At 42.9% G+C, this 24,862-nt stretch overlaps 1 protein-coding gene across 1 annotated transcript in view; it reads right to left on the bottom strand.

Moving 5' to 3' along the window:
- Positions 1-24,862, bottom strand: part of LOC113149180 (T-lymphoma invasion and metastasis-inducing protein 2-like) — a 46,142-nt gene that overhangs the window by 12,116 nt on the left and 9,164 nt on the right. The window contains 12 exon segments of the mRNA XM_026341086.1: positions 1,306-1,395; positions 1,582-1,660; positions 1,774-1,839; positions 4,442-4,504; positions 6,035-6,175; positions 6,260-6,445; positions 8,247-8,471; positions 10,325-10,500; positions 10,938-11,418; positions 12,528-13,218; positions 13,220-13,689; positions 14,493-14,665. Coding sequence (XP_026196871.1) covers positions 1,306-1,395; positions 1,582-1,660; positions 1,774-1,839; positions 4,442-4,504; positions 6,035-6,175; positions 6,260-6,445; positions 8,247-8,471; positions 10,325-10,500; positions 10,938-11,418; positions 12,528-13,218; positions 13,220-13,683 — 2,662 coding nt within the window. The 5' untranslated portion in view covers positions 13,684-13,689; positions 14,493-14,665.

The following is a 24,862-nucleotide window of genomic DNA, read 5'->3' as shown; positions in this document are numbered from 1 at the left end:
GTTAGATTAAAACAGTTTAAAACTAAATGTTAGATTAAAACAGTTTAAAACTAAATGTTAGATTAAAACAGATTAAAACTAGATGTTAGATAAAAACAGTTTAAAACTAGATGTTAGATTAAAACAGATTAAAACTAGATGTTAGATTAAAACAAATTAAAACTAGATGTTAGATTAAAACAGATTAAAACTAGATGTTAGATAAAAACAGATTAAAACTAGATGTTAGATTAAAACAGATTAAAACTAGATGTTAGATTAAAACAGTTTAAAACTAGATGTTAGATTAAAACAGTTTAAAACTAAATGTTAGATTAAAACAGATTAAAACTAGATGTTAGATAAAAACAGTTTAAAACTAGATGTTAGATTAAAACAGTTTAAAACTAAATGTTAGATTAAAACAGATTTAAACTAGATGTTAGATTAAAACAGTTTAAAACTAGATGTTAGATTAAAACAGATTAAAACTAGATGTTAGATAAAAACAGTTTAAAACTAGATGTTAGATTAAAACAGTTTAAAACTAAATGTTAGATTAAAACAGATTAAAACTAGATGTTAGATAAAAACAGTTTAAAACTAGATGTTAGATTAAAACAGTTTAAAACTAAATGTTAGATTAAAACAGATTAAAACTAGATGTTAGATAAAAACAGTTTAAAACTAAATGTTAGATTAAAACAGATTAAAACTAGATGTTAGATTAAAACAGATTAAAACTAGATGTTAGATTAAAACAGTTTAAAACTAGATGTTAGATAAAAACAGTTTAAAACTAGATGTTAGATTAAAACAGATTAAAACTAAATGTTAGATTAAAACAGATTAAAACTAGATGTTAGATTAAAACAGATTAAAACTAGATGTTAGATTAAAACAGATTAAAACTAGATGTTAGATTAAAACAGATTAAAACTAAATGTTAGATTAAAACAGTTTAAAACTAGATGTTAGATTAAAACAGTTTAGAACTAGATGTTAGATAAAAACAGTTTAAAACTAGATGTTAGATTAAAACAGATTAAAACTAAATGTTAGATTAAAACAGTTTAGAACTAGATGTTAGATTAAAACAGTTTAAAACTAGATGTTAGATAAAAACAGTTTAAAACTAAATGTTAGATTAAAACAGATTAAAACTAAATGTTAGATTAAAACAGATTAAAACTAGATGTTAGATTAAAACAGATTAAAACTAAATGTTAGATTAAAACAGTTTAAAACTAGATGTTAGATAAAAATAGATTAAAACTAGATGTTAGATTAAAACAGTTTAACGTGAGGTCGACTCAGATGTTTGACCTTCTCTAACAGACAGTCCCAGCGGGTCGACCTCGCTGGCGTAGATGTGAGTTTTCCCTCCTCCGTCCACATGACCGGTGACAGCAAAACCTGCAGAGTCATCAGAAAACTCAGTCTGAGGGATTTTGTTTTTAACAGATTTCATGTTATTTAAGTAGCTTCTCAGACACAAGTTCTGAAAAACATGAGTTCATAAAACATGTGAAAACTTTAAAGTCCCGACTTCAGAACTAGTTCTGGGGCCAGTTGAGTTTATCCCAACACTCATGTTCTTACCGAAGTCTTTGACAGCGTCGGGTCGACAGATGTGCAGAGTGAAAACACCAACATCCGAGAGCAGCAGCTCATCACACAGCTGAACAACAGGAGAGACGGTTTTATTTAATCGAAGACTGGATTTACTTTGTCCTCATCATTATCATTATTGTTGTTAATCATGATGAAGAAAACCAGCATCAGTGAACACACCTGTAGAGCTGCAGGACATCCTGCAGAGGGCGCCACCTCCCTCTGTTTGGACACAATATCCAGTCTCTGCAGGAGAAAACAAATTCAGATATGTTTTAACTGCAGGTCAAATTTAAAAATAATTCTGAAAGACCTAAAAATACAGTAAACAATAAGCTTCAAACTGTTTCTGAAGAGCTGCAGGTTTTTAACACAGTGTTCGTCATGTTTATTAAAACAGCAGCAGGACACAGGAGACAGACGAGGAGGCATCATGTTGAGAGGAAGGAAAGGAGAAAGGAGGTTAAAAGAGGAGAGGAGTCGAAGAAGAAAGGAGTTGGAGGTCATGTGACAGCGGGAGGAGAGGTCATGTGAAGAAGGGGGGAGGTGGGGGAGTCATTTTCTGCCTGTGTAGATGGATTAACACTCGGGGACAAAGGAATTCTGGGAGAAGAAAAGGCTCTCGGACCTTTTCATCCTTAATCAGCTCCTCCCCCTCTTCCTCTGTAACAGCTGTCCCACTGAACAAACTCTGCCTGAGGAAGAACTATCTAATATTCCTCCTCTCTTTGTCCTCTTCTCTCTCCTCCTCTGGGGAATAGAAGGCGACAGGTGGCCACAGGCTCTGGACCAAACCACGGTTCACATCAGCAAGTCCTGCAGCGAGCTGCAGCCCTGAAGCTCCTGAAGCTCCTGAAGCTCAACTGTCTCTGTTTTTATACTTTGCTGTGATGTAGTAAAGTATTCTGCACTTTTCTGTCTGTGACACGTCCACAGTTTCTTCATCAAACAGCTGCACCACAGTTCATCATCCTCTATTTACTGCGTGTGCTTTTAGAGAGGAACTGAATAGGAGCCTCTACACTCGTCATGTTAGATCTTAGTGCTGCATTCAACACTATAGATCACAACATTTTATTACACAGACTGGAACATGTCATTGGAATCAAAGGAACAGCACTAGAGTGGTTTAAATCGTATCTAGCAGATAGATTTCAGTTTGTACACGTTAATGATGAGTCTTCCATGCACAGCAAAGTCTGCTATGGAGTTCCACAGGGATCTGTGCTTGGACCGATTCTTTTCACTTTATATATGTCCCCTTTAGGCAATATTATTAGGAAGCACTCTATAAATTTCCATTGTTATGCAGATGATACCCAGCTATACTTATCTATGAAACCAGGAGAAACTAATCAACTAGTCAAACTTCAGGAATGCTTAAAAGACATAAAGACATGGATGTCCTCCAATTTCCTTCTCCTAAATCCAGACAAGACAGAGGTTATACTGTTTGGGCCTAAAAATCTCAGAGACACTATGTCTAAACACATTCTCACCATTGATGACTTAGTTCTGGCCTCAAGTAATACTGTAAGAAACCTCGGAGTTATCTTTGATCAGGATATCTCCTTCACTTCATATATCAAAGAAATCTCTAGAACTGCCTTTTTTCACCTAAGAAACATTAAAGTTAAAATTAGGAGCATCCTGTCGCAAAGTGATGCTGAAAAACTAGTCCATGCATTTGTTACTTCCAGACTGGACTATTGTAATTCATTATTAATAGTTTGTCCCAATAACTCCTTAAAAAGCCTCCAGTTAATCCAAAATGCTGCAGCCAGAGTTCTGACTGGAATTAGTAAGAGAGATAATATTTCTCCTACGTTAGCTTCTCTCCATTGGCTCCCTGTTAAATCCAGAATTGAATTTAAAATTCTTCTCCTAACTTATAAATCACTTAATAATCGAGCTCCATCTTATCTTAAAGAACTCATAGTTCCTTATCTTCCAAGCAGAACTCTCCGTTCTCAGGCTGCAGGTTTACTTGTGGTTCCTAGAGTTTCCAGATGTAGAATGGGAGGCAGAGCCTTTAGCTACCAAGCCCCTCTCCTGTGGAACCAGCTCCCAGTTCAGGTTCGGGAGGCAGACACCCTCTCCACATTTAAGACTAGACTTCAAACTTTCCTTTTTTATAAAGCTTATAGTTAGAGATGGATCAGGTGACTCTGAACCATCTCTTAGTTATGCTGATATAGCTTAATCTGCTGGGGGACCTCTACTGATAAACTGAGCTCCTCTCCTCTATCCTCTCTCCTCTATCCATTCAAATGCCACCATTGCATGTCATTAACTTTGTGTCTTCTCTCTCTTTTAGTTGTGTTTCCTCCTCTCTGTCTCCCTCTCCCTGTACTTTTCTGCAGGTATCCTCAGCCTGGAGCTGTACATCTCCAGAATCCAGTTCATCTGCCCAATGTTCTTGATGCTTGTTGTTGTCTTTATTGCCTGCTGTTCTTTTCTCTCTTCTCTTTCCACTCACCCCAACCGGTCAAAGCAGATGGCCGCCCACTATGAGCCTGGTTCTGCTGGAGGTTTCTTCCTCTAAAGCGAGTTTTTCCTCTCCACTGTTTCCTAAAGCTTGCTCAAATGGGATTGTTGGGTTTTCTGTATCATTTTTTGTATAAATATTTAAGATCTTAAACCTTACACTGTAAAGTGCCTTGAGATAACTTCTGTTGTAAATTGACGCTATACAAATAAAATTGAATTGAATTGAATTGAATTGAATTGAATTGAATTGAGCCTGATCGGTAGCTTTTATCAGCTGTACTGGAAAGTAACTGAGTACATGTACCCAGGACGTGTACTTGTAAGAAGTAAAATAAAAGTAGAAAGCAGAGACGGTTACCTCAGAGCTGCAGGCAGTGGCCTGGTGAGCAGATGGTGTGTTGGTGACTTTACTCTGGAAAACCTGAAAGCACAGAGTCAGAAAAACGATGACTCAGGTCAAAACTAAAAATAACAGCTCACTGTCTAAATTTAAACGTAATTAAAAAGGAAGTGTCGAGGGGAAAAAAAGACTTTGATTCTAAATTCTGTTCTGCATTAAAAGCAAAATGAGCCCCAGGGACCCATGGGAAAAAATGAGGGGTTGAGCTGTGCTGAAATTACAGGTTGGTGAAGTCAGAGCCGAGGAGCTGCAGCCAGTCTGGAGTCTGAGGACCACCGAGTGACAGTAAACACACCACCACCACCATCACCATCATCATCAGCAGCAGCAGCAGCAGCAAAGACTAATAAGTCGTGGTGAAGAACACTGTTCATCTGTTTTTACTTCTGTCATAAAACCATCTGACATGAAAACAAGAGGTTGTTAAAAACTGATGTCAAAGGTCAAATTGTCCTGTTGAACATCTCGAGTCACAGCATCATCATGAACATCTGTCCAGGAGCCGTTTTTGAAAACAAAAGTCTGATTTTCTGGAAGGACTGAACCTTTTTACAGTAACGATCTGAGCCCGCGGCTCCGAGGCCGTGTCCAGGAACCGTGTGGGCTGTTTGCAGGACAGAACCAGCTGTTTGTCTCCTGCAGGGACGACGTAGCGAGCAGAAATTAATTCCACATGTACTTCAGAGATGTGACAGATCAGACTGTCTCTGTGGGCTGGCACTGCCTGGAAAACCTCTGTATCACTAGATCCGATCTGAGAACAGAACCACAAAACCCTGGACGAGATCCAGCTCACAGAATTCCGTCTGCCTGGTCTCACACCTCTGTTTAGAGCTTTCCCATCACTGGGTTCTTTATTCTTCCAGGTCTTTAAATTGTGATAAAACATAATCATTTAAACCAGGGTCTCTCATACGATTGTCCACAGAGAGCAGACATGGACAGGGACCAACACACCACAACACACTGAGCAGCTGCAGCGGTCCAGTCTCCAACATTCAGGACTGTACAACGGAGTTTACACAGCAGAGAGCGCGTGCCGTAATGTCAGAACAGAAGAAGTTCAGAATGTTTCTGTGAAAACCTGCAGCCAAAATAAACCTTCAGCTGCAGAGAAAGTAGCTGACAGATTTATCCTCTGAGATCCCAGACGCTGAGAGCCTGAAAATAGCTCACTGTGTATCAGGAGGGGGCTTTCAGGAGCCAGAGATGATGGAAACTTCAGATGACTGATGCTCCTTAGATACAGCACTGAGATTCAGCAGAGTCAGGAATGAAGAGCGGCCAAACACCAGCGTCACACAGACGAATGACGAGCGAGATCAGGTTCGTCCGTGAGACATAAATCTGGAAATGATTCTGCCTGTGTGTTCCTGCTTGGTCAGGACCTCACTTGTACAGTGAGCTGCTGCCAAAAAACTAAATATAAATGTCACTGTCAGCAAAAAAAGGATCAAACTGGCAGAAACGAGGCAGATTCATGGAAAAGAGATGAAGATGTTTCCTACTGGAAAGAAACGCTGCCTCCTGTTCTGCAGTGTGCTGTGTTACCTGGGATCCACAGTGTCTGTCGTCCCTGCTGCGTCTGTTCTGTCCATCCAGAGCCTTTAGAGAAGATGGGAGCCCCCTCCTCCTTGCTCCTGACAGAGTCCGACACCCCCGCCTCAGCGTCACCTCATCTCGACTGCAAACCTGATGACAGCGAGGAGACCCAGAGTGAGAAGATCCAGGCTGTGTTTTTATCTGTTGTTAACGAGCTCTCACTGCATTTCTTACCAGGGCATGGAAGGAGGACACCGAGAAGACTCCCAGACGTCCCAGCATGCTCTTGGAGGGCCGGCTGGCCACGGCAAGGAGGCTCTTGGGGTTTGGGAGTTCACTTCCCTGCAGACTTGACAGATAGCACCTCAGTCTGAACAGATCCAGGTTCAGTTTCTCCAGGTTCTGCTCCCACTGCTGGATCTGAACACAGCATACGTCGGGGTCATACAGCATATATGAACCCATTATTCCATTAGTTTCCTTTGAAAACCTCTGATTTACATTAAATGGAGGTGGGATTAAGAGGAATATGCTGTAGTCCACGTTTTATTTTTATTCATCAAATCAGTAATAAAAATATACACTTGTGCATCGTCTACATAAAGTGGCATCATGCTGAGGAATAATGCTGCAGAGGGAGCATTTCTGAAGAATGTGACATATGACATGAATACAGCAACTGCTGACCCTGTACACTACTCTACTATGTACTGTAGTATTAGTAAATTGTGTAGTATTTACAGCAGTATTACTTTGTGGGATTCAGTCAGAGTTTAACAGTTGGCTAATTAGACATGATTAACTAATTAGCTACTTGCAGTTGCTGTGGATAACGTAATAAACTACAGTTCAGAGCACTTTATGCAGCAGAACAGAGATAAAAGATCAAGGTCACAATGTCTACAATAAACTAAAACCAACGATGACGATATTAATAAGCAGCTGATTTCACACTTGAATCAAACCAACCACATAAAATGACTAATTTCTGACGGTAATTTGTGTCATTTAGCAGCTGGTTAATCTCTTTCTCTGAACAATGGAAACTGATCCCAGCACTGCTGTTTGATCCTCTGAGTGCAGATTAGAGACTAATCTTAGTGCTCGACATTCAATTACACATTTACTCGGGGGGCCACGTGGAACTGAGTGGATGAAGAGATGAAGACGAGTGAAAAATGGAGGAAAGCCGCAGCTTTTCCAAACATAACTGTAAATTATCAAACTATGTTGTTCCCTACATGTGGTGTGTGTTTTAATAGGTCTGTGCACTTATGTACATTTGAACTTTATGTATCTGTATGTGAATAGTTGTGGGAAAGAGTCGGAGAGGAAGATGAAAGGGAGGACGGGGGGGGGGGGGGGGGGAGAGATTCCTTTCACTGGTTTCTGTGATGATGTCAGATTAGACTGATGATGGTGATAATCATACAGTGAAGGACAAAATAACTACACAACAACAAGACTGTAGCTGTGGCCTGTGTCACGTCATGTGTGTGTTTTATGTGTTGATGCTGCTGAAGTCAGTTGTATTAACATCATGGATTATTCCCATTAATGAATGCTATTTTGTTCATGTATGTCTATTTATTCTCCTGGGTAAAGGACGTGATGTGGTCATAAAAACAGCAGGAAGTGAGGTTGGTCAAAGCTTCAGTCATCAGTTGGCTGATGGGAAGTGTACCTTTCTCACCATGGTTGGTTTTGATCTGTTGGTGTCTGCTGATTTGATACAATGGCCGCTGTCACTCTCAACAACCTCATCTGGCTCTATCATTAGGGGGAAACCCCTTGTTGTTTCAGGCTGCCAGTTACAGCCTGAAACATCTGGAACAGATATTAAACTCAACTCCACGTGAGATCAAGTTCGGAGATTTTTCTTCCCTGCAGCCACCAAAACATCCTCAAGGCTGTTTGTCATGTAAAACGTCTAACATGACACACAGTGTCTCCTCTGGCTGCCAACGCTACCAGCAGGACAAAGTCAGCAGATCCCCCTTTGCAGCTGTTGTCAGGCAGGTTTTTCTTTTTCAGTTTTGATGGTGTTAACACGTTTACCTGCAGCTCAGGGCTCTGCAGCCTGCTCCACACTTAATGTCTCAGAGATCACACAGTGTTTCCATTTCAAACACTGGCTAGTTGGTTTATTTTATTACTGAACCCTGGAGGGAACTAAAGCTGCAACACCGGCAGAAGACACAATCACTCGTCTCGCACTAACCTGGCTCTCCACGGCTTTCCTGTTCTTGTGCTCCTTGATGACAGACAGCTGCAGCTCGGCCATCTTCTTCATCTTTCCGTCCATGTCGATCTTGTGCAGCAGCGAGCGGGTCTGGCAGCGGAGGAGACGCAGGGTGTCCTCCCTCCCCTGACGCTTGGCCAGCAGAGAGGCGCTGGCAGAGTGGAGAGCTGTCACCCAGTTCTCCAGGTCTGTCTGGTTGGTGGCCTAGAAGAGAAGAAACTGATAAGGCTGGGTTTAAAAACTGGGCTGCAGGTCACTGCAGGTCGCTGCAGCTGTTTTCAGATCCTGGATGTTGACCATTAAAATAACAGCTTGAACTTTTACTCTACAAATGATTTTTGTGTGTTTTCCATATGTTAAATGGCCCAAGCTATAAACCGTTTGTATCAGGAGCCCCCCCCCCCCCATTTCCAGGTACAGGAACACTGGCAAAGCAAAGCATAACCCACCGCCTTATTATATGATGGGATATACTGTAAAATAATAATAATAAACTAAACTCACAGTCAATACACAGCTGAACAAACAGGTTCAATCTTATTTTACAAATGTTCACACATCAGTGGAAATGTTGTAAAAAGACATTCTGACTAAAGGAGAACTTAAAACAGGTAATTGACACCTGGGCTGGAAAACAAGGAACAAAACACTGGAGAGTCCTTAACAACTGAACTGAACTGTGTTTTAGTCTTCAGGTTTCCCAGATGGTGTGAAAGCTGCTTCAGAGGCTTTAAGAAAACACCCAGCGCTCAAACAGCCAAATGGAGAACAGTAGCGTCCATGACACTAACAGCTGTTTTTGTTTACGAGTCAGAGGATGAACTGGCTCGTTGTCGTCAACAGAGATGTGTAGTAATTAGCCGGGTGTCGTGAATCCCATTAAAGGCTTTCAGCCTCCTCCGCCCTCCACCTTCAGCTCCTTCTAGCTGCCAAAAGCTTGACACCTCAGGACCATTCACCCCCCCACCTTTATTCCACAGTGAAGCTCCAGGAGTCCATGGACATGTGTTGGGGGTGGACCTCTGGGTGATTTGTGTCTGTAAACACACTCCACAGCTGGGAGGAGTGAGAGTTACAGTGAGCTCGTAAAAGGCAGCAAGGAAGCCGATCACAGGGGGAAATGCTTCTTGTTAAATCACGGCTGCCAACGAGCACACAGGAAATGTGGTGCATCTATTTTTAGAGCTCTGTGACCTCTGACCCTCCATTAGTCTGCTTCACTCACTGTAGTCTGAAGTCAAAGAACACACATCCAGCTGCGTCCTTATGTTTACATGAAAGGAATATGACACATTAACATTTAGTCTGGATTAACATGAAGACTGGAAACAGGAGGAAACTGTAGCAGAAGATAAGGAGACAAAAGAACAAACTGAGAAAGTAAAACCCATCCTGCTGTCTGTGGTGGCAGAGTTTTCAGTTTGACAACTGTTAAAAACAAAAGCTCATCTCAAATGTTTGCTGGACTGAAATGAAACTGCAGTGGCATCTGATTTTTCATTTGAAGGTTTACATTTGGTCCGTTCGAAGTCACCATTCAGCCAACACGACTCCTCTCCAACAGTGGTGTGAAACCGGCAGCAGACAGAGGAAGCGCCCACAGCTACACAGTCATTTTCAAGTAAAACAGATGCAGAGAAAATCCTGTGATGACGCCGACGGTTCTGTGCTGGAGAGAAACCACAGCCCTCCACAGCACTGCATCCCATTCATTCCCACTGTCCTGGGACTGAAATGACTGAGTATTATGGGAAAGAAATGCAGCCAGCAATCAACAAACAGACAATCGAGAGAAAAGGGAGAGGACTCTAATTTAGGAAGAATGTGATGAGAACTTTGTGGAAAACTGCAGCTTCACTCAGTGATGTGTCACAGTCGAGACTTTACAATGGGAAGTGTCTTTATGTGATTTGGGATCCGAGGAACTGGATTAAAACCTCCACCTGGTGGAGTGTCGAGGAAAACACCAACACCTCACAGCCCAGTTTAGATGTTGGTTTCACAGGTTTCAATTTCTGACAACAAACTCAAACAAATAAACGAAGCAGGAAACTCACTTGGAACAGATAGACGTCTCCGTACAAGTTGCTCAGACAGAAGACGTGTTCCTTCTTGGGATGTTCGGGGACGGCCTGGACGATGCTGTCGTCAGTCAGCAGGGCGTAACGAGGGGACAGCTCCTGCTCGGTGCCGCCGTTCTTCCCGTAGGTTTCATAAAACAGCAGAGTGCAACCTGAGAGGACGAAATAATGAACCATTAAACTAGTTGGGAGTCAGGACATCCCGTTTATTCTCAAGTCGAGTTTTTGCCCTTGTCACTTTTCAGACTGTTACTTCTGCTGCGTTCATGTAAGAGCCAAGATGCTCAGATTACCATAAAACTACAAAGGCTCTGTTTTTGCAGTTCTCCAGTGATTCAGTACGGTGCTTTCTAAAGGTGGAGACGTCAGTAAACAAGAAGAATCTGCACTTTTACTTTCTCATAGAAATCACTGAATCCTACATTTCCCACAATACACCTGGGTAGAGTTTTACATCAAACTTTCTCCACCTAATAAATCAACCTTTCAGATTCCACGCTATGTGAGACGTGTGCAGCCACAGACGACATTTCCTCCCTCATTTGAAGGAGGATCTGCTCCAGAGACTGAATTTAACTCTGTCTCGTACCTTTCAGTGTGACCCAGTAGTGTCTCCACTTGCGACGGGCGACCAGCTCCAACTTCCTTTCCTTGTTGACTGTGATGAGGGCTTTAAACGAGAGCCATCCTGCGCGTCGCACCACCCCCTGCTCCTTCTCAAACAAGATGTCCAGCTGCTCCCCCCCTCCCACCCCCAGCTCCCCATCCACCTCCACCTCCCCCTCGTCTTCCTCCTCTTGTTCCTCTGCGTCACCTTCTGACGTCTCCGTCCTCTCGGCTGCACTGCTGCAGCCCGTCTCCAGCTCCTGCATGAAGTTGTCATAGATGTTTTGTCTCTGGGCATCGCTGCTAGTCTGGGTGAGACTTCTGGAGGAGCCGCAGTGAACTGGAGGGAACTGGTTCTGGTTCAGAGCGTGGAGGGGGTTGGAGGACCACAGCGTGCTGGAGCCAACCAGACCGGAGTTCAGTGTATTGATGAAAACATCACTGGGGTCGTAGCTGTACGGCTCCTGTGGAGAAATCAGTTCATTGTGTTTCTAAAAGTCAAAGTCACAGGTGGAGGAAGTACTGAGATACTCAGTAAAAGTTAAATGTTAAAGTTAATGTTAAATCACACTGGGGCAGTGTAAATGGATTTAGTTACACTTCGCTGCTGAGTCAGAGGAAATTGTCCGTTTAAGGTGAGACAGAGAAAACACCACCACCATCACTTATCCTGCTACGTCTCTGCTGTAAATTTGCTCTTAAGCAGTGAAATATTTATGAGTTACGTTAACAGACCACGACTTTACCCTTCATTACAGATAATTGGCTGTGAAAGTGCTGCACGCTGCACTGTTGGCGTAAAAAGAGAACAGCCAAGTAAAGATGTTGAAGGACTCCACCCAGTGTTTTACTAGGAGAGAAAAGCCCCAGTGAAGGGTCACCTGCAGGTGGAGCACTGACTGTGAACATTCAGTAAAACATTCATTAACATTATTCTACACCTCATAGTTCACTATATCAAGCGTCTTCAGCAGCTTTCAGCTCAGGTCCCATTCACACTCAGTACACACAGGACGTGACCTCATCCTGCTGAACGTAAACAGGAAGGGGAGTTCATCCGAGCTCAGTCACACACAGGATTAAACCAAATGATGAGAGATCTGGACGTGATAGAAGAACCGAGCTGATCTGAGTTTTTAATGATGTTATGAAGTAATAAAGTTTGTATTAATCCACACGGCCATGTGTTCATGGTCTTTTTTCCAGTATTATTAAAGACTGATGTTTAAATTTAAAAGTGAAAGTAAAGTGATGCTTCCTTGGTGATAACTACTAGAAACAAGTGGTTTACATAGAAACATATATTAATAGTAGTACAAGTACAACAATGTGTTTGGAGGATCAGTCAGTTAAAGACAAAATGCTAAATAATATATTAATTATTTCACAGCCACATGTGAAAGAAACATGAAAAAGAAACAAGAAAAAAAAGATTTGTTTTGTGTGTGTTTTTAAATGATTACTATTAAATTTTGCGGTTTTAATCTGACTCTAAATTGTCTGTAGAAGTGGAAGTCAAATGTCAACACAGTGATAAACTTCACTCTGACACGATGTTAAAATAATTCCTCACCTGAATCCTCCTCTTCTTCCTGCTCAGACTTCCCGTCCAGTCGCTCAATCGTCTTATTCGGTTCTTCAGGAAGTCTTTGCGGCTGTTCCCACAGGTGATGCTGACAGACTCGGCCTTGCGACAGGGCAACGTGAGGGAGGAGTAACACTGCTCCACACCTCCACCTGAACCTCCGTCCTCATGAATCACGTCTTCCAGCAGCGCTGAGGAGGAGGTGGTCCTCTGCTGTAGCTGCAGGGAGGTGTCAGGTGCAGGGGGGAAGCCGGGCAGTGTGTTGTGGGTGGTGTAAACATTGTCCAGAGAAGCTGTGGACGATGAAATTAGGCTAATATCTCTGAGGTCTGGCTGCAGGATCACAGAGTCCCCGATGCCGCTGTCTTCAGTTCGACCAGAGGAGGTGGAGGCGAACTCCTTAGTCTCCGCAGCAGGGAAGAGGAGGTTAGAGGTAAATCCAGGTGAGACCTCCACCTGAGCTGAGAAGAAGGTGTTGTATCCACTGCTGTTGGTGGCAGTCTCCTCTGTGTGGGTGGAGGAGTAGGTGGTGTACCCGCTGCTGTTATCCACGCTCTGCCCACAGGTGAACACGTTCTCAGCTGGCTCAACACCGCTGCCCCAAGGTGAGTCGTACCAGGAGCCGTCGGAGCTGAGCGAGCTGCCTTTGCTGGTGCGCAGGGAGGGTTCCCCCCCCCGGGGCAGTGGTGGTGACAGTGGGGAGGCCAGTTAACCCCTGTGGTTCCATGGGGGTGACCCTACAGTTGGTGAACTCCACCCTCATGCTGCCATCTCTGCTGAACAGCACCTTAGGGCTGCCACCGCTCTCCAGGGATGTGCGGGTCCCACACATCCTATTACTCCCCCCACAGTTCTCCAAGTATCCAAACTGACTCCTGCAGTCCGCTCTGCTGCAGCCCTGAGGAGACCCCGCTCTCAGCCTGCAGCCTCCTCCGCCTGCTTTGGGTTCATAGTGCCAGGAGGTGTGCGGCGGACCGGTGGCTTGCTGGGTCAGGTAATTCCTCCCTCGGCTCCTGCAGGGCCCCTGGCTGCTCCTCCACCAACTGCGAGCTGACGGCACCTCCTCCCTCCTGGAGTAGAACTTCAGTGAGTGGGAGGGTTTGGCAGGAGAGACGAAGCTGCTGTGACTGTCTGTGTTTCCCATCGCTACCTGGAGGAGGATCAAGGAGCATGACTTCATCAGCATGAGGCAGACATGAACAGCAGAAACAGAAAAAGGTTCTGAGTCTGATAAGACTGGACCAGAAACATAAATACGTGTGCACGTGACCTTTCTAAAGGTTTGTACTGAGCTCACACATCAACGGGTCCGTCTCCATGGCAACTGAACAAGCTTCATCTGTTGACGAAGACCGATCGACTTGAAAGATCAAAGTGGGATTGATTTGTTCAACTAATCCCAACAACAAAGTGTGTACAAGTACAAGATGGGGATACTAGTATACATAGTATTTATATTATATTATGTTATGTTATATTCAACCTGTAACTAATTGATCTTTTTTTCCATTCACTTGTAAATCTTCCACTTCTTTAACAGACTTATACAGATTTGGAAAAGAATTACACTAATAAAGTTTTACTTACCAGCATAAACAGGTACTACTACTACTACTACTACTACTACTAGTACCACTACTGCATTTTGTTGCTGCTCGTGAAAACGGACCAAAACATGTAACATTGAAATTAAGACAGCGCACGACCACCAGTGTGTAATCAATGAAACCACATCACGTGGGTTTTGTAAAAAAAAACTCAAATGTACCTTTAGGAAGTAAAATAAAGTTTTATAAAAACAGCTGAGAAGAGAACGTTCAAACCATTGAATCTAAAACAACAAAAAACAGTCAGAGCAGGTTTAAAATAATCCTATAAAATATGTAAATGAATGAAAGTCAGAAGAAAAACACAATAAAAGTCCATCAGTAAAGTAAAAGGAGGGTTGTTGACCTTTTTGTTGTTTTCGTCTTCAGAAACAGGAACTCTGCGGCTCCTTCATGCTCCGTCCTGCTGCCTCCTCTCTCTCTTTACTACTGAACCTCAGTCTCCTCCAGCTGCTCTCTCTCTCTCTCTCTCTCTGTGTTTGTCTATGTCGCTCACCCCTTCTCTTCACGCCGGCTCATCTGTTGGGGAGAACAGAGGGAGGGAGGGGCTTCATGAGCCTCAGCACACAGACTTTCCTTTTGTACACCCCCCCCCTCCTTGGTGTAAGCCTCTTCCATGACGTCCCTCCTTTTCTTCTTAAACCAGACCTCACTCTGTCGTCTGTTTATTTTGCTTTTCTGCTATGGAGCAATTTTCTCCTCATTTTCTCCTTCTGGTTCTCTGTTTTCTTTTTTTAACTAAGCATCAATCAGAGGCTGAGTTCATCAGATAGGAGCTATTTTAAGAAACTATTATTCCAAGATTTTTATAACAGACAAAAAAAAAAAAAAAAAGGCAAAACAACAATAACAAAAAAAAAATTAATGTCTTGCAAATGTTTGAAAATGTCCATCGGAGTTCTCAGAGGTCAAACATGCATAAACTACATAAGCAACAGATAATGATGCTAAAACCATCATTAATAATCTGTTAATTGTTGATACACTAACATAAAGACTAAGACCGGAACCTATAGATGGATAAAAGCCAAAAAATTGTATATTTTAATCACACAACCAAGACAAGTGCAAGTCCACGAGTCAAAGCATCCTCAGGATGAGACGAGTCCGAATCGAAACTCTCAGATCCAATTATGTCAAGTCAGGTCTGAGCCAAACACAAAAAGCTGAGTCAAAAGTAAGACAGTCTGAACGAGAAGACACAGAGTCAAGACCCCACGAGACTGAGACGTTACCGTTGGATCAGGTAACTCCTGATATTAATTCAGACAAACGTCTGATGACGCCTACAGTAGATTGTAGTGCTGTGTTACATAATGTCCAGTCCAGGACTTTCCAGGACTTTCAATAACCTGTGAGCAGATCTTGCTTGCAGATCTGCCTGCTTCCTTCTGACTTTTAATTTAAACACTAAAATCTATCAAATTAGGCTTTCTGAACGTGAATGCTTATTTCCTGAGTGAGCTGGGAAGAGGTCAAAGGTCAGGGTGGACAACCAGCTCAAGCGGGCCGACACCCATCCTGTCCCACAGATCAGAGCTGAGGAGGAAGGAGAAGGAGGGGAGAGGCAACACAATGCATTGCTGACCCTTAAACACATCCGTGACCTTTGACCTCTGTCTCTGAAATGAGACGGGAAGAACCTCGACAGTCGGATCACTCACGCAAACACGAGGAGGAACGAGGGAGCACCTTCAGTTACTCAGCATGTACGTGGTTTTTTAATGTGACTGGTTTGATGAGAGCAACAAGGTTTGTTACTGTTCCATTCAAGCCCGTGAGACCAGGTTTGAGACCTGCTCTGGTTCACAGGTACGACGGCGCCGAAGGTTCCATGTGGTTCACGGGTACGACGGGACCGAAGGTTCCATGTGGTTCACGGGTACGACGGTGCCGAAGGTTCCATGTGGTTCACAGGTACGACGGCACCGAAGGTTCCATGTGGTTCACAGGTACGACGGCACCGAAGGTTCCATGTGGTTCACAGGTACGACGGCACCGAAGGTTCCATGTGGTTCACAGGTACGACGGCACCGAAAGTTCCATGTGGTTCACAGGTACGACGGCACCGAAGGTTCCATGTGGTTCACGGGTACGACGGCGCCGAAGGTTCCATGTGGTTCACGGGTACGACGGTGCCGAAGGTTCCATGTGGTTCACAGGTACGACGGTGCCGAAGGTTCGATGTGGTTCACAGGTACGACGGCACCGAAGGTTCCATGTGGTTCACAGGTACGACGGCCCGAAGGGTTCACAATGTGGTTCACGGGTCCGACGGCACCGAAGGTTCCATGTGGTTCACGGGTACTGACGGGCCGATAGGTTCCATGTGGTTCACGGGTACGACGGCGCCGAAGGTTCCATGTGGTTCACGGGTCGACGTGCCGAAGGTTCCATGTGGTTCACAGGTACGACGGTGCCGAAGGTTCGATGTGGTTCACAGGTACGACGGCACCGAAGGTTCCATGTGGTTCACAGGTACGACGGCACCGAAGGTTCCCTGTGGTTCACAGGTACGACGGCACCGAAAGTTCCATGTGGTTCACAGGTACGACGGGACCGAAGGTTCTCATGCGGCCTACAATAACACAGACTGCAGCACCATCTCTCATGTATGACCATCCATTCACAGAGTGCCGCTGACAGTGTATACACCGAGTCCTATAAACAGAACCACAGTCTTCTGTCCACGTCTCTGGAGTATGTCTGGACCTTCACGGGTTTTGCAGAGAAAGCACAACACAACTTCCTCCATTATTTCTTAGAGATAAGAGTCTTTGTCTGCATGACCTTTACAAAGACAAAAAGGTTTTGTGCACAGCAGGGCTGGGAGTGCGTCTTGTTTTGTTATTTTTGAGTTTGTGAAAAGCTGCATGGAGACAGACTCCAAAACAAGTTTTTAACATCTCTCTTTAACCTCTCTGTTCTCCTCTGCAGGTATCCTCCTCCTTGGAGCTGTATGTCTCCAGAGTCCAGTTACTGGTCCTACCAACCTGTCCAGTGTCTCTGCTGGCTGCTGTTCTTTTCTCTCTCCCCCCAACCGGTCGAGGCAGATGGCCGCCCACCCTGAGCCTGGTTCTGCTGGAGGTTTCTTCCTCTAAAGGAGTTTTTCTTTCCACTGTCTCCTGGTGCTGCTCAGTGGGGTTGTTGGGTTTCTATATAATTCTATATACAGTTAGATTTTTAAGATTTTAAAACCTTAAACACTGTAAAGTTCCTTGAGACGACTTCTGTTGTGATTTGGAGCTATACAAATAAAACTGAATTGAATTAAACAGTTTCCATGGTTTTTATTGAGGAGATCTGAACACGCCTGTTGAACTTGACTCTTTAAAAGTTAATAGTTTATTAAAATTAAATTAATTTTAAATTAAATTGAGTTAAATTCAAGTTCCAGAAGTCAAATATGACGGTTTGTGGAACCTGTTATAAAGTTATGACAGCAGATTTCACAGTGTTGAACTCCGTAACACTTCGCTGACTCTCTCCCCCACCCCCCACCCCCCCACAGGCCGGTGCTGCAGCTCTGAAAGGAGAAAGTCTGCCGTCCACTTTTGTCTGCTCGTCCTATCGGCCATCTGCCGGCTCGCAAGACGCCCCGCCACGGGCGACCCCTCGCATTCTTCACTAACAAAGACCCTGCTCACTCCATCGCCCCCTCCCCCAGGCAGGCGTGAGGCTGACATATTGAAAAAAATCATCTGGTCTGAAGTGAAAAGAGTCTGATTATTGTGCAGATTATTGTGCAGTTTGTATGGAGGAATGCCACCTGTTCTTCAAGTGGACGTCAAAGAGATTTTACCATCAGATGGTTGAGAGCAGACAGTCGATGACTTTTAATCTAAATGTCTCAAACGTCTGTGCGATGAAATCTTTTCTGGACTTTTTTTAGTGTTTCAGAGCTAAAAACAGATCTGACCAGGACGCTGCAGCGATTAATACTGACAAATATTAACACTTCCCTAATGCACAGTTCTCTGGGATCCAACGACGCAACAAGCTAAACCCAACCAGTGAATTTGAATAAATCAGCTGCTCTGTAACCACGGTAACAGACATGTTCGGCGTGTCAATCGAACTGGCGGAGGAACACCAGATCTCAACTGTGTAATAGATAAATAAAAAAACAAAACAAAGAATAATAAGAACAAAAAGACACATATAAAAAATTTAATACATTAATCACTTAGGTTGCTTTTTTGTTTTTTTAATTGATGCCAAGTCGACACAGGAAGCAGGAAGTCGAGGAGCAGGAAACTACAACACCTCCACAAAGCAGCTCCACAAACACACAGACTGCTGAAGCTTTTTTCTTTCTACTTTACTATAACTGTCAGTTTTTTTAGTATTTCTTTAAGTTGGACATTGGATTTTTGATTTTACATCAACAGTGCAGCAGAAACTGTTTGGGAAACAAAGAAAGTCTAGAACCACAACTAATGATTTTCATTACTGATCATCTTCCTGAGCAATCACTACAAGCCCACCACAGTTTCTCAGAATCCACGGTAAAGTCTTCAAATGGCTGGTTCTGTCTGACCAACAGTCCAAAGTAGAAAATTCAGTTCAGTTTATAATAACAATTTGATCAGTTCAGTTAAATTGAACTGGGGCTAAAATGTGAGTTTAAAATTCAAACTTTAACTTTCAAATGCCACTAAAATTTAATCAGGTCCAAAATCCAAACCCTTTAAGTCCCATCCATCCATTATCTATGCCACTTATCCAGTTAGAGGAGGGGGGTGCTGGAAACAAACACAGATGTCATTAGGTAAGAGGTATGATACAACCTAAACAGGCCACTAGTCTATATCAGGACTACACAGACTGAACATCGTTCACACTCACTCATATCTATCATCTATAAAATGGTTCCAAAGTTACAACATTATTTCACACTGGTGTTTTATTCATTCCAGCGTGTGATAATAAACATTTTCTTGTCTTAGAGTTTGTTCTGTGGTGGCATTAGAAGAAGGATCGCAGAACTAAAGGGTTCATCCTCTGCAGGAACATTTACATTTGAACATGTTGCTGTTTACATCCTGAATCTAGCCTTGATCATGTTGAAGGTTCACCATTGTGTGGTGGTCATAGATGAACTAATTAAGGTTACTGTTATAAACTGGTATAAATTCAGCTCCTGACTAAACTGATGATATTTTTTTGCTTTATTCTTTGGATCACAAGTCAATTTAATCATTAGCAAACGTAGCTGCTGCCGAGCGTGGACGTGTTGTCTTTCTGAATAGACATGCTCCACACATTTACTCTAGAAAACATGTTGGGGTTTTATTTGGCTAAGCATCATAAGGAAACGTGAAAGTTATACACTATGACCACTCCCAACACTATGTGTAACTGCTTAAGTTGAACAGCGCCAAAGAGACATGGGAGCAGACCCTCGTGGTGTTGGTGACAACATTTTGGTTTCACAGATTCTCGCAGACATGCAGATACAGAAAATGTGCAGTGGACTTTCCTTTTTTAAGTTTTAGTTAACTGTAACTAAACGCTTTTGACTAGTGAAATATTTTACCAGGTCTCCTCATGGAACCTTCAGCATGTTAAACTGTTGCTTTCTTTCTTAGGGTCTGTGATTCTGGCTATATAAATAAAATTTCAGTTTATGTTTTCTTTGGTTTCAATTCTGGACCACAACCCCCTCCTCACACAAGGGTAGAGGGTTGTGTTGTGTAGCAAAATAAGCTCTCCACCTCCCCATGGGAGCACAGACATGCAGGAGCTTCGATAAGAAGGAGCCAGCAGCTACTTTCCCTCCATCAGAGGAAGTGTGCCTGGGCTGAGGGGTTTTAAGGGCGGGTGGGGGTCGGTTTCCTGTCCTGGCTGACTGGGGTCCTTGTCTTGGCACTGTGGGCAGACAGGCGGGGCACCTTGGACTCAGGTGGGGCCAAGTGTTGAGTTTGGTGTGGCGGCTGCAGCTGCTTCCTCCTCTGGAGAGACTCAAACATCCAGATCAACCTTTACAGAAACCGTTTAATGGTTGCTGCACTTTTGGCTGTGAGCGATGTACTTTATTACTCCATCCAGACTGTAAAGATTGATGCTCTGATATAAATCCTGTTATTTATATTACTATTTATAACAATGATAATAAATATAAATAAATAAAATAAATAATATTAAAGATCATGTATTATTTATTATTTTGCTCTTGCGGGTCCAGAGTCCAAGAGATGTGCTCTACCTTATTTGAAGACTGGAATCAGCGAACACTGTTAGCCTAGCTCCATCAGAAGTGAAAATGTGTAACTCAAAATGCTCAGAGGTGAAGCTGACATCAATCATGTTGTGCAAAAATACAGTGATTAAAAGATCCTGGAACAGCGAGCAGCAACTGGTTTGACAGACTGTGGACTAACTCTGATTTATTGGTGGTTCACTGAGGACCCGCAGATAACCTTATGCTGGTTAAACCAAACTACATTTGACCTGGGACCAAATCTGATTAGTGTCGCTTTAGCTCTGCTGCACCGCCTGAGTCTGTGAGCCTCCGCAACACCAACAAACACTTCATTCAATTAATCCTTCATTGGAGTGCAGGTGATCAATCCATCACAGCAGCTGAACGGCCTGTTGGGAGTCATGATGGTAGAGTTGGACATCAAGCAGCAGCACTGTTCCGACAAAACACTGTCATTTATTATAGGCAGCAATGATCGCAATCTTTGTACTGCCACTAATCAGTTTACTGCTGAAGCTGCGAATGTCTAAACAGTTGTAAAATGCATGGCTATAACGCAAGAGTCCAAAGATTATTCTTTTTTATTTCCAGCTCTTCTTAGTGCTTGGTAATATAATATCACCAGCAGTTGTGTGAGATGCATAAACTAAGGATGGTTTGCCAGTTTTTACTTGTTGCAGCAGCTGCTGTCATGGTATATTTGGAAAGAAAAGTCCTCATTACAAGCACAGCAAAACACTATGGCAGTTTTTAGCACTCGAACATTTTGAAGTTAAAGGAATGAAAGTAACATGAGGATGACTTCAGTCTGAGAAAAGGTTCCAATAGAACCAAGAAAGCTTAAATAGAAGGAAAACTGAAGTATTTTAGAAAACCTACAGCTGTGTTTAATCATATTTCCAGGTCATGAAAGCAACTTAAAACTTTCAACCCACATTGTGGGGACGTTCTGAGGGGCCTCAGTTTAGGGAACTATATGATCTCCATTGCGACATTTGGCACTGATGCAAACGTCTATGAACTCTGAAAGCTGAATCCAACCAGACAGCTATGAGCTTCCTAATGACTGTGGTAAAGTGTCTGAGAGGTAAATGTGTGATGCGTCTGTGCAATCACACCTTTCTTCCTTCTTTGTCCTGGAGAAAGGTCTGAACAAAGCAGTGACAAGTGCCTCACTCGCTCCTTTCAATTCAGTCTCCAGATGCTGCTGTGGGGCCCTCTGGCCTCCAGAACATCCATCAAAACACAAGATTCACTGTCAGAGAGACAAGTGCAGCTCTGTGAGCAGTGCACCATCCTGACACTGACACTCAGAGATTGCTACAGTAACATGACTCCAAGCATCGTGTAAATAAGATCTGGTTTCTGTAATTGCTAGGGATGAAAGATCTATCCTGGACAATACTATTTTCAACCATTTCAAATGTTACCACCACATTAAATAGCTGTTATTAGATGTTATCGTGCCCATATTTTGACTTCAGTAGGGGAAAACTGCACCCAGTACACCAAACATTGAATATCATTGATGGATTTTTCTCTAAACCGAACCAAGTTAATTTTGTGATTAAACCTTTTACATCCTGTTCTTGCTATTACAACAAAGGTCACATGATAACAGCCCATTGAGCCAACAGGGAGTTGAAGTAGGGCTCTACAAATTCACATCTACTATAACATTTAAAGTAGGTTCGATATCTTAGCCGTGTTCCTGATTCAGGTTTGTAATAGCTTTTAGTCATGACAGAAAGAACTGTTTACACAACTTTGTACTATGACCTTGTCAAAGATTAAGGTAGGCAACATTCAGTGAATTCCCAAGCTTGTCCAGTAATCTGATTTAATCAGCATCACAGAAATAACAAACTTGTGTCTGAAATGCGAGTAGAAGATAAACCTAATTTCAGGAAAACTACACATGTAGAGATGCTTCTCTGTGACATCTGAGTCTAAACATGCTTCAATACAAAGAGAACTACATGCAGTACAAAACCTTGTGCCCATGATGCATAATAATGGAACACTAAGCTAACATTGTTGTACGCTTTGACTATTAATCACGTTTACGGGCCTGATGACTAACAAATCGTAATGGCCACTGCATGTGGAGATTCCTCTACATAAAAGAAATTCTCACAAAAATCTTTCCAGGAGTTTAAATCTGGATTTCATCCATCAATTCCTCCAGCGAAAAGACTACAGGACAAACATGCGTACTGATGAGCAAGTCTCTAATGGCAGCTTTGAGTGTCTAAATCTTTCAGGGATGCAGTAATTTGGAGAAGAACAATGTGTATGGTTGATACACTAGAAAGAATAAAGATGAAGACAGTGCAAAATGATTCATCCTGCAAATAGCTCCATAACTCAAAACCAACAGAACTACTGCCAGTAAGAACTGAATTCCCTGTGGGGACTCTAAATGTACAACCCAACAACATTAAACACCCTGATGGCCCTGTACATGTAATTTGGGCAAAAAGCATTCATTAAAAAACATATGCTGTTTTCTTCAGAGATAAAACTCTGATTGGCTCACACTAAGAGAAAGCAGCAGACTGTGAGGAGTCGAAGCTACAAACAGTGAATAATGACGTTGGTCACAAAAACCTCACTGGATAAAAGGAGCCATATGTTGGCAGCAGGTCTCGGTGCCAAGTGTTCACCAAGAGGCTGGAAACAAACCAGCGTTGGATCGCCTGAGAGCAGCCTGAAATCAGCAGCTCTGCTGATAGTCGAGTTTACCTGGTGGCTTAATGTGCAGAAGATGTGTTGTTCATTTTTAGTATGACTGCCTGGCTTTGATTGAAGCCACAGACCAACACCTGGCCAAGGGCAGGAACTGACCACACAGAAGTACACAGAAATGAGCAGGATTCAGTGGTGAGCTCAAAGCTCATGTCAACAGAGTCCAACCACAGCATCAACACTGACTGAAGCTCAAACAAACTGAACACAGCAGGCATTTGTTACTGTCATAAAGTCTTACTTCTGCATCTGGATCTGCATCGAAATAAACACAACAACAGTTGCAGGATACACATGGACGTTTTCTTTGCATTTAAGTATCTGCAGTTCATGAGAAAACACAGAATCTTAACACGTTTTAAAACTCTTGGATTGTCACCTAATCAGTTTGGCTCAGGAACTCACTTTCCACCAAGTCTCTTTGAAATCATGAAAGGATTCAAAATGTGGTTTGGGCTGTTTAAACCAGACATGGCAAAGTTGATTAAAAAAATCGAGAAAAGCTGTTTCACTTTTCAGAAAATGTCAATATTATTTGTAACTGGAAACATTTTAATTGAACAAGTAAGTTTTCTTACATATCCGCAAAACATGTGCCGTTGCTGTTCGGTGGCAAGTGGTTTGTAGGCCAGCTACTCCAACCAGTAAGTCAGCACTGAAGAAGCTTTTCAGAGGAAAAGTGAAACATCTTTAAGAATTTAAATCAACTTGCAGCTGCCACTGAATAGCACCTCTGGGATGCTTATCTTCAGAGAGCTGTCTGCAGGGCACTCACTCTCCAAACAGAACTGGCACATGCTACCCGTGTTATAATGAGGAAGTGGTTTTCTTTTGTATAGTTGCACAGTGCCCGTCTACAGAAAAGAACCCTTGTACTGTGGTCAACACCCAATGCCTGTGGCATTGTTTCACCGGTGCTGTTACGTAAAACATATCTAACATAAAATCCAAAACCAAAAGAAACCCTAACCTTTCCTCTAGGTGCAGACACTGTGTCTTGATAAAGGTTCGTTGCCTGAAACATCATTTGAACACAACTCTGTGTTGTGTTTCCTCTGTGATCTCAAAAAAAAAAAAAAAAAAAAAAAAAAACAAGCTCAGAGTCCTTAAAGTGTATTAAAGAGTAAAAGAATAGAAAGGACTGTTTGTGTGGGAGCAGGTAACACTCCCTAGGGTTTACAGCTCTCAGTGGTTTGCATGTTTTGGTCCTTAAAGGCCACAGTCCACAGCCACTGAGCCTCAGAGGAATGTGAACGTTTTCACAGCGAACTCGTTGAGGTGAACAAAGTATTTAGCAGGACAAACTGTGCAGTTGAGTTTGTTGCCTGTTGGGTTTTCCGTGTTTTGCAGGCTGGGCAGCCATGCAAAGCAGTGGAAATGATCCTGATCTGACAGAACAGCCAGACTGAAGCTGAGAAAACACCTTTGATACAGACGAAGACCAAAGAGAAGTCAGACAGGTTCAGGAATTCTGCTGAGCTGACTATTTGCCCAAATGTAGAGATCTAATGTGACAGGATCGCTGCAGGTGCTTCTCTGTGTTTCCAGCTACCTGTTTCTATGCACAGTCTCTGAAGGATTTATTCTGTACAGTTAAACAAAGTGTGTGACACGGTTCACCCACAGAAACTAAGCATGATGGACGTCTTTTAATCTGTCCAGCTGTGACACAAACACGAGACTCAGACTGCACTAATTCAAACTGTCTAAACAAGAAGTGACCTGGACACTGGATACCTTCAGTCTTCTCAAGAACATTTCCA

The sequence above is a fragment of the Anabas testudineus genome, chromosome 24, assembly GCF_900324465.2.
Source record: "Anabas testudineus chromosome 24, fAnaTes1.2, whole genome shotgun sequence".
NCBI classification, from domain to species: Eukaryota; Metazoa; Chordata; class Actinopteri; order Anabantiformes; family Anabantidae; genus Anabas; species Anabas testudineus.
The sequence above is the reverse complement of the archived record's forward strand: the minus strand, read 5'-3'. Positions and strand labels throughout refer to the sequence as shown.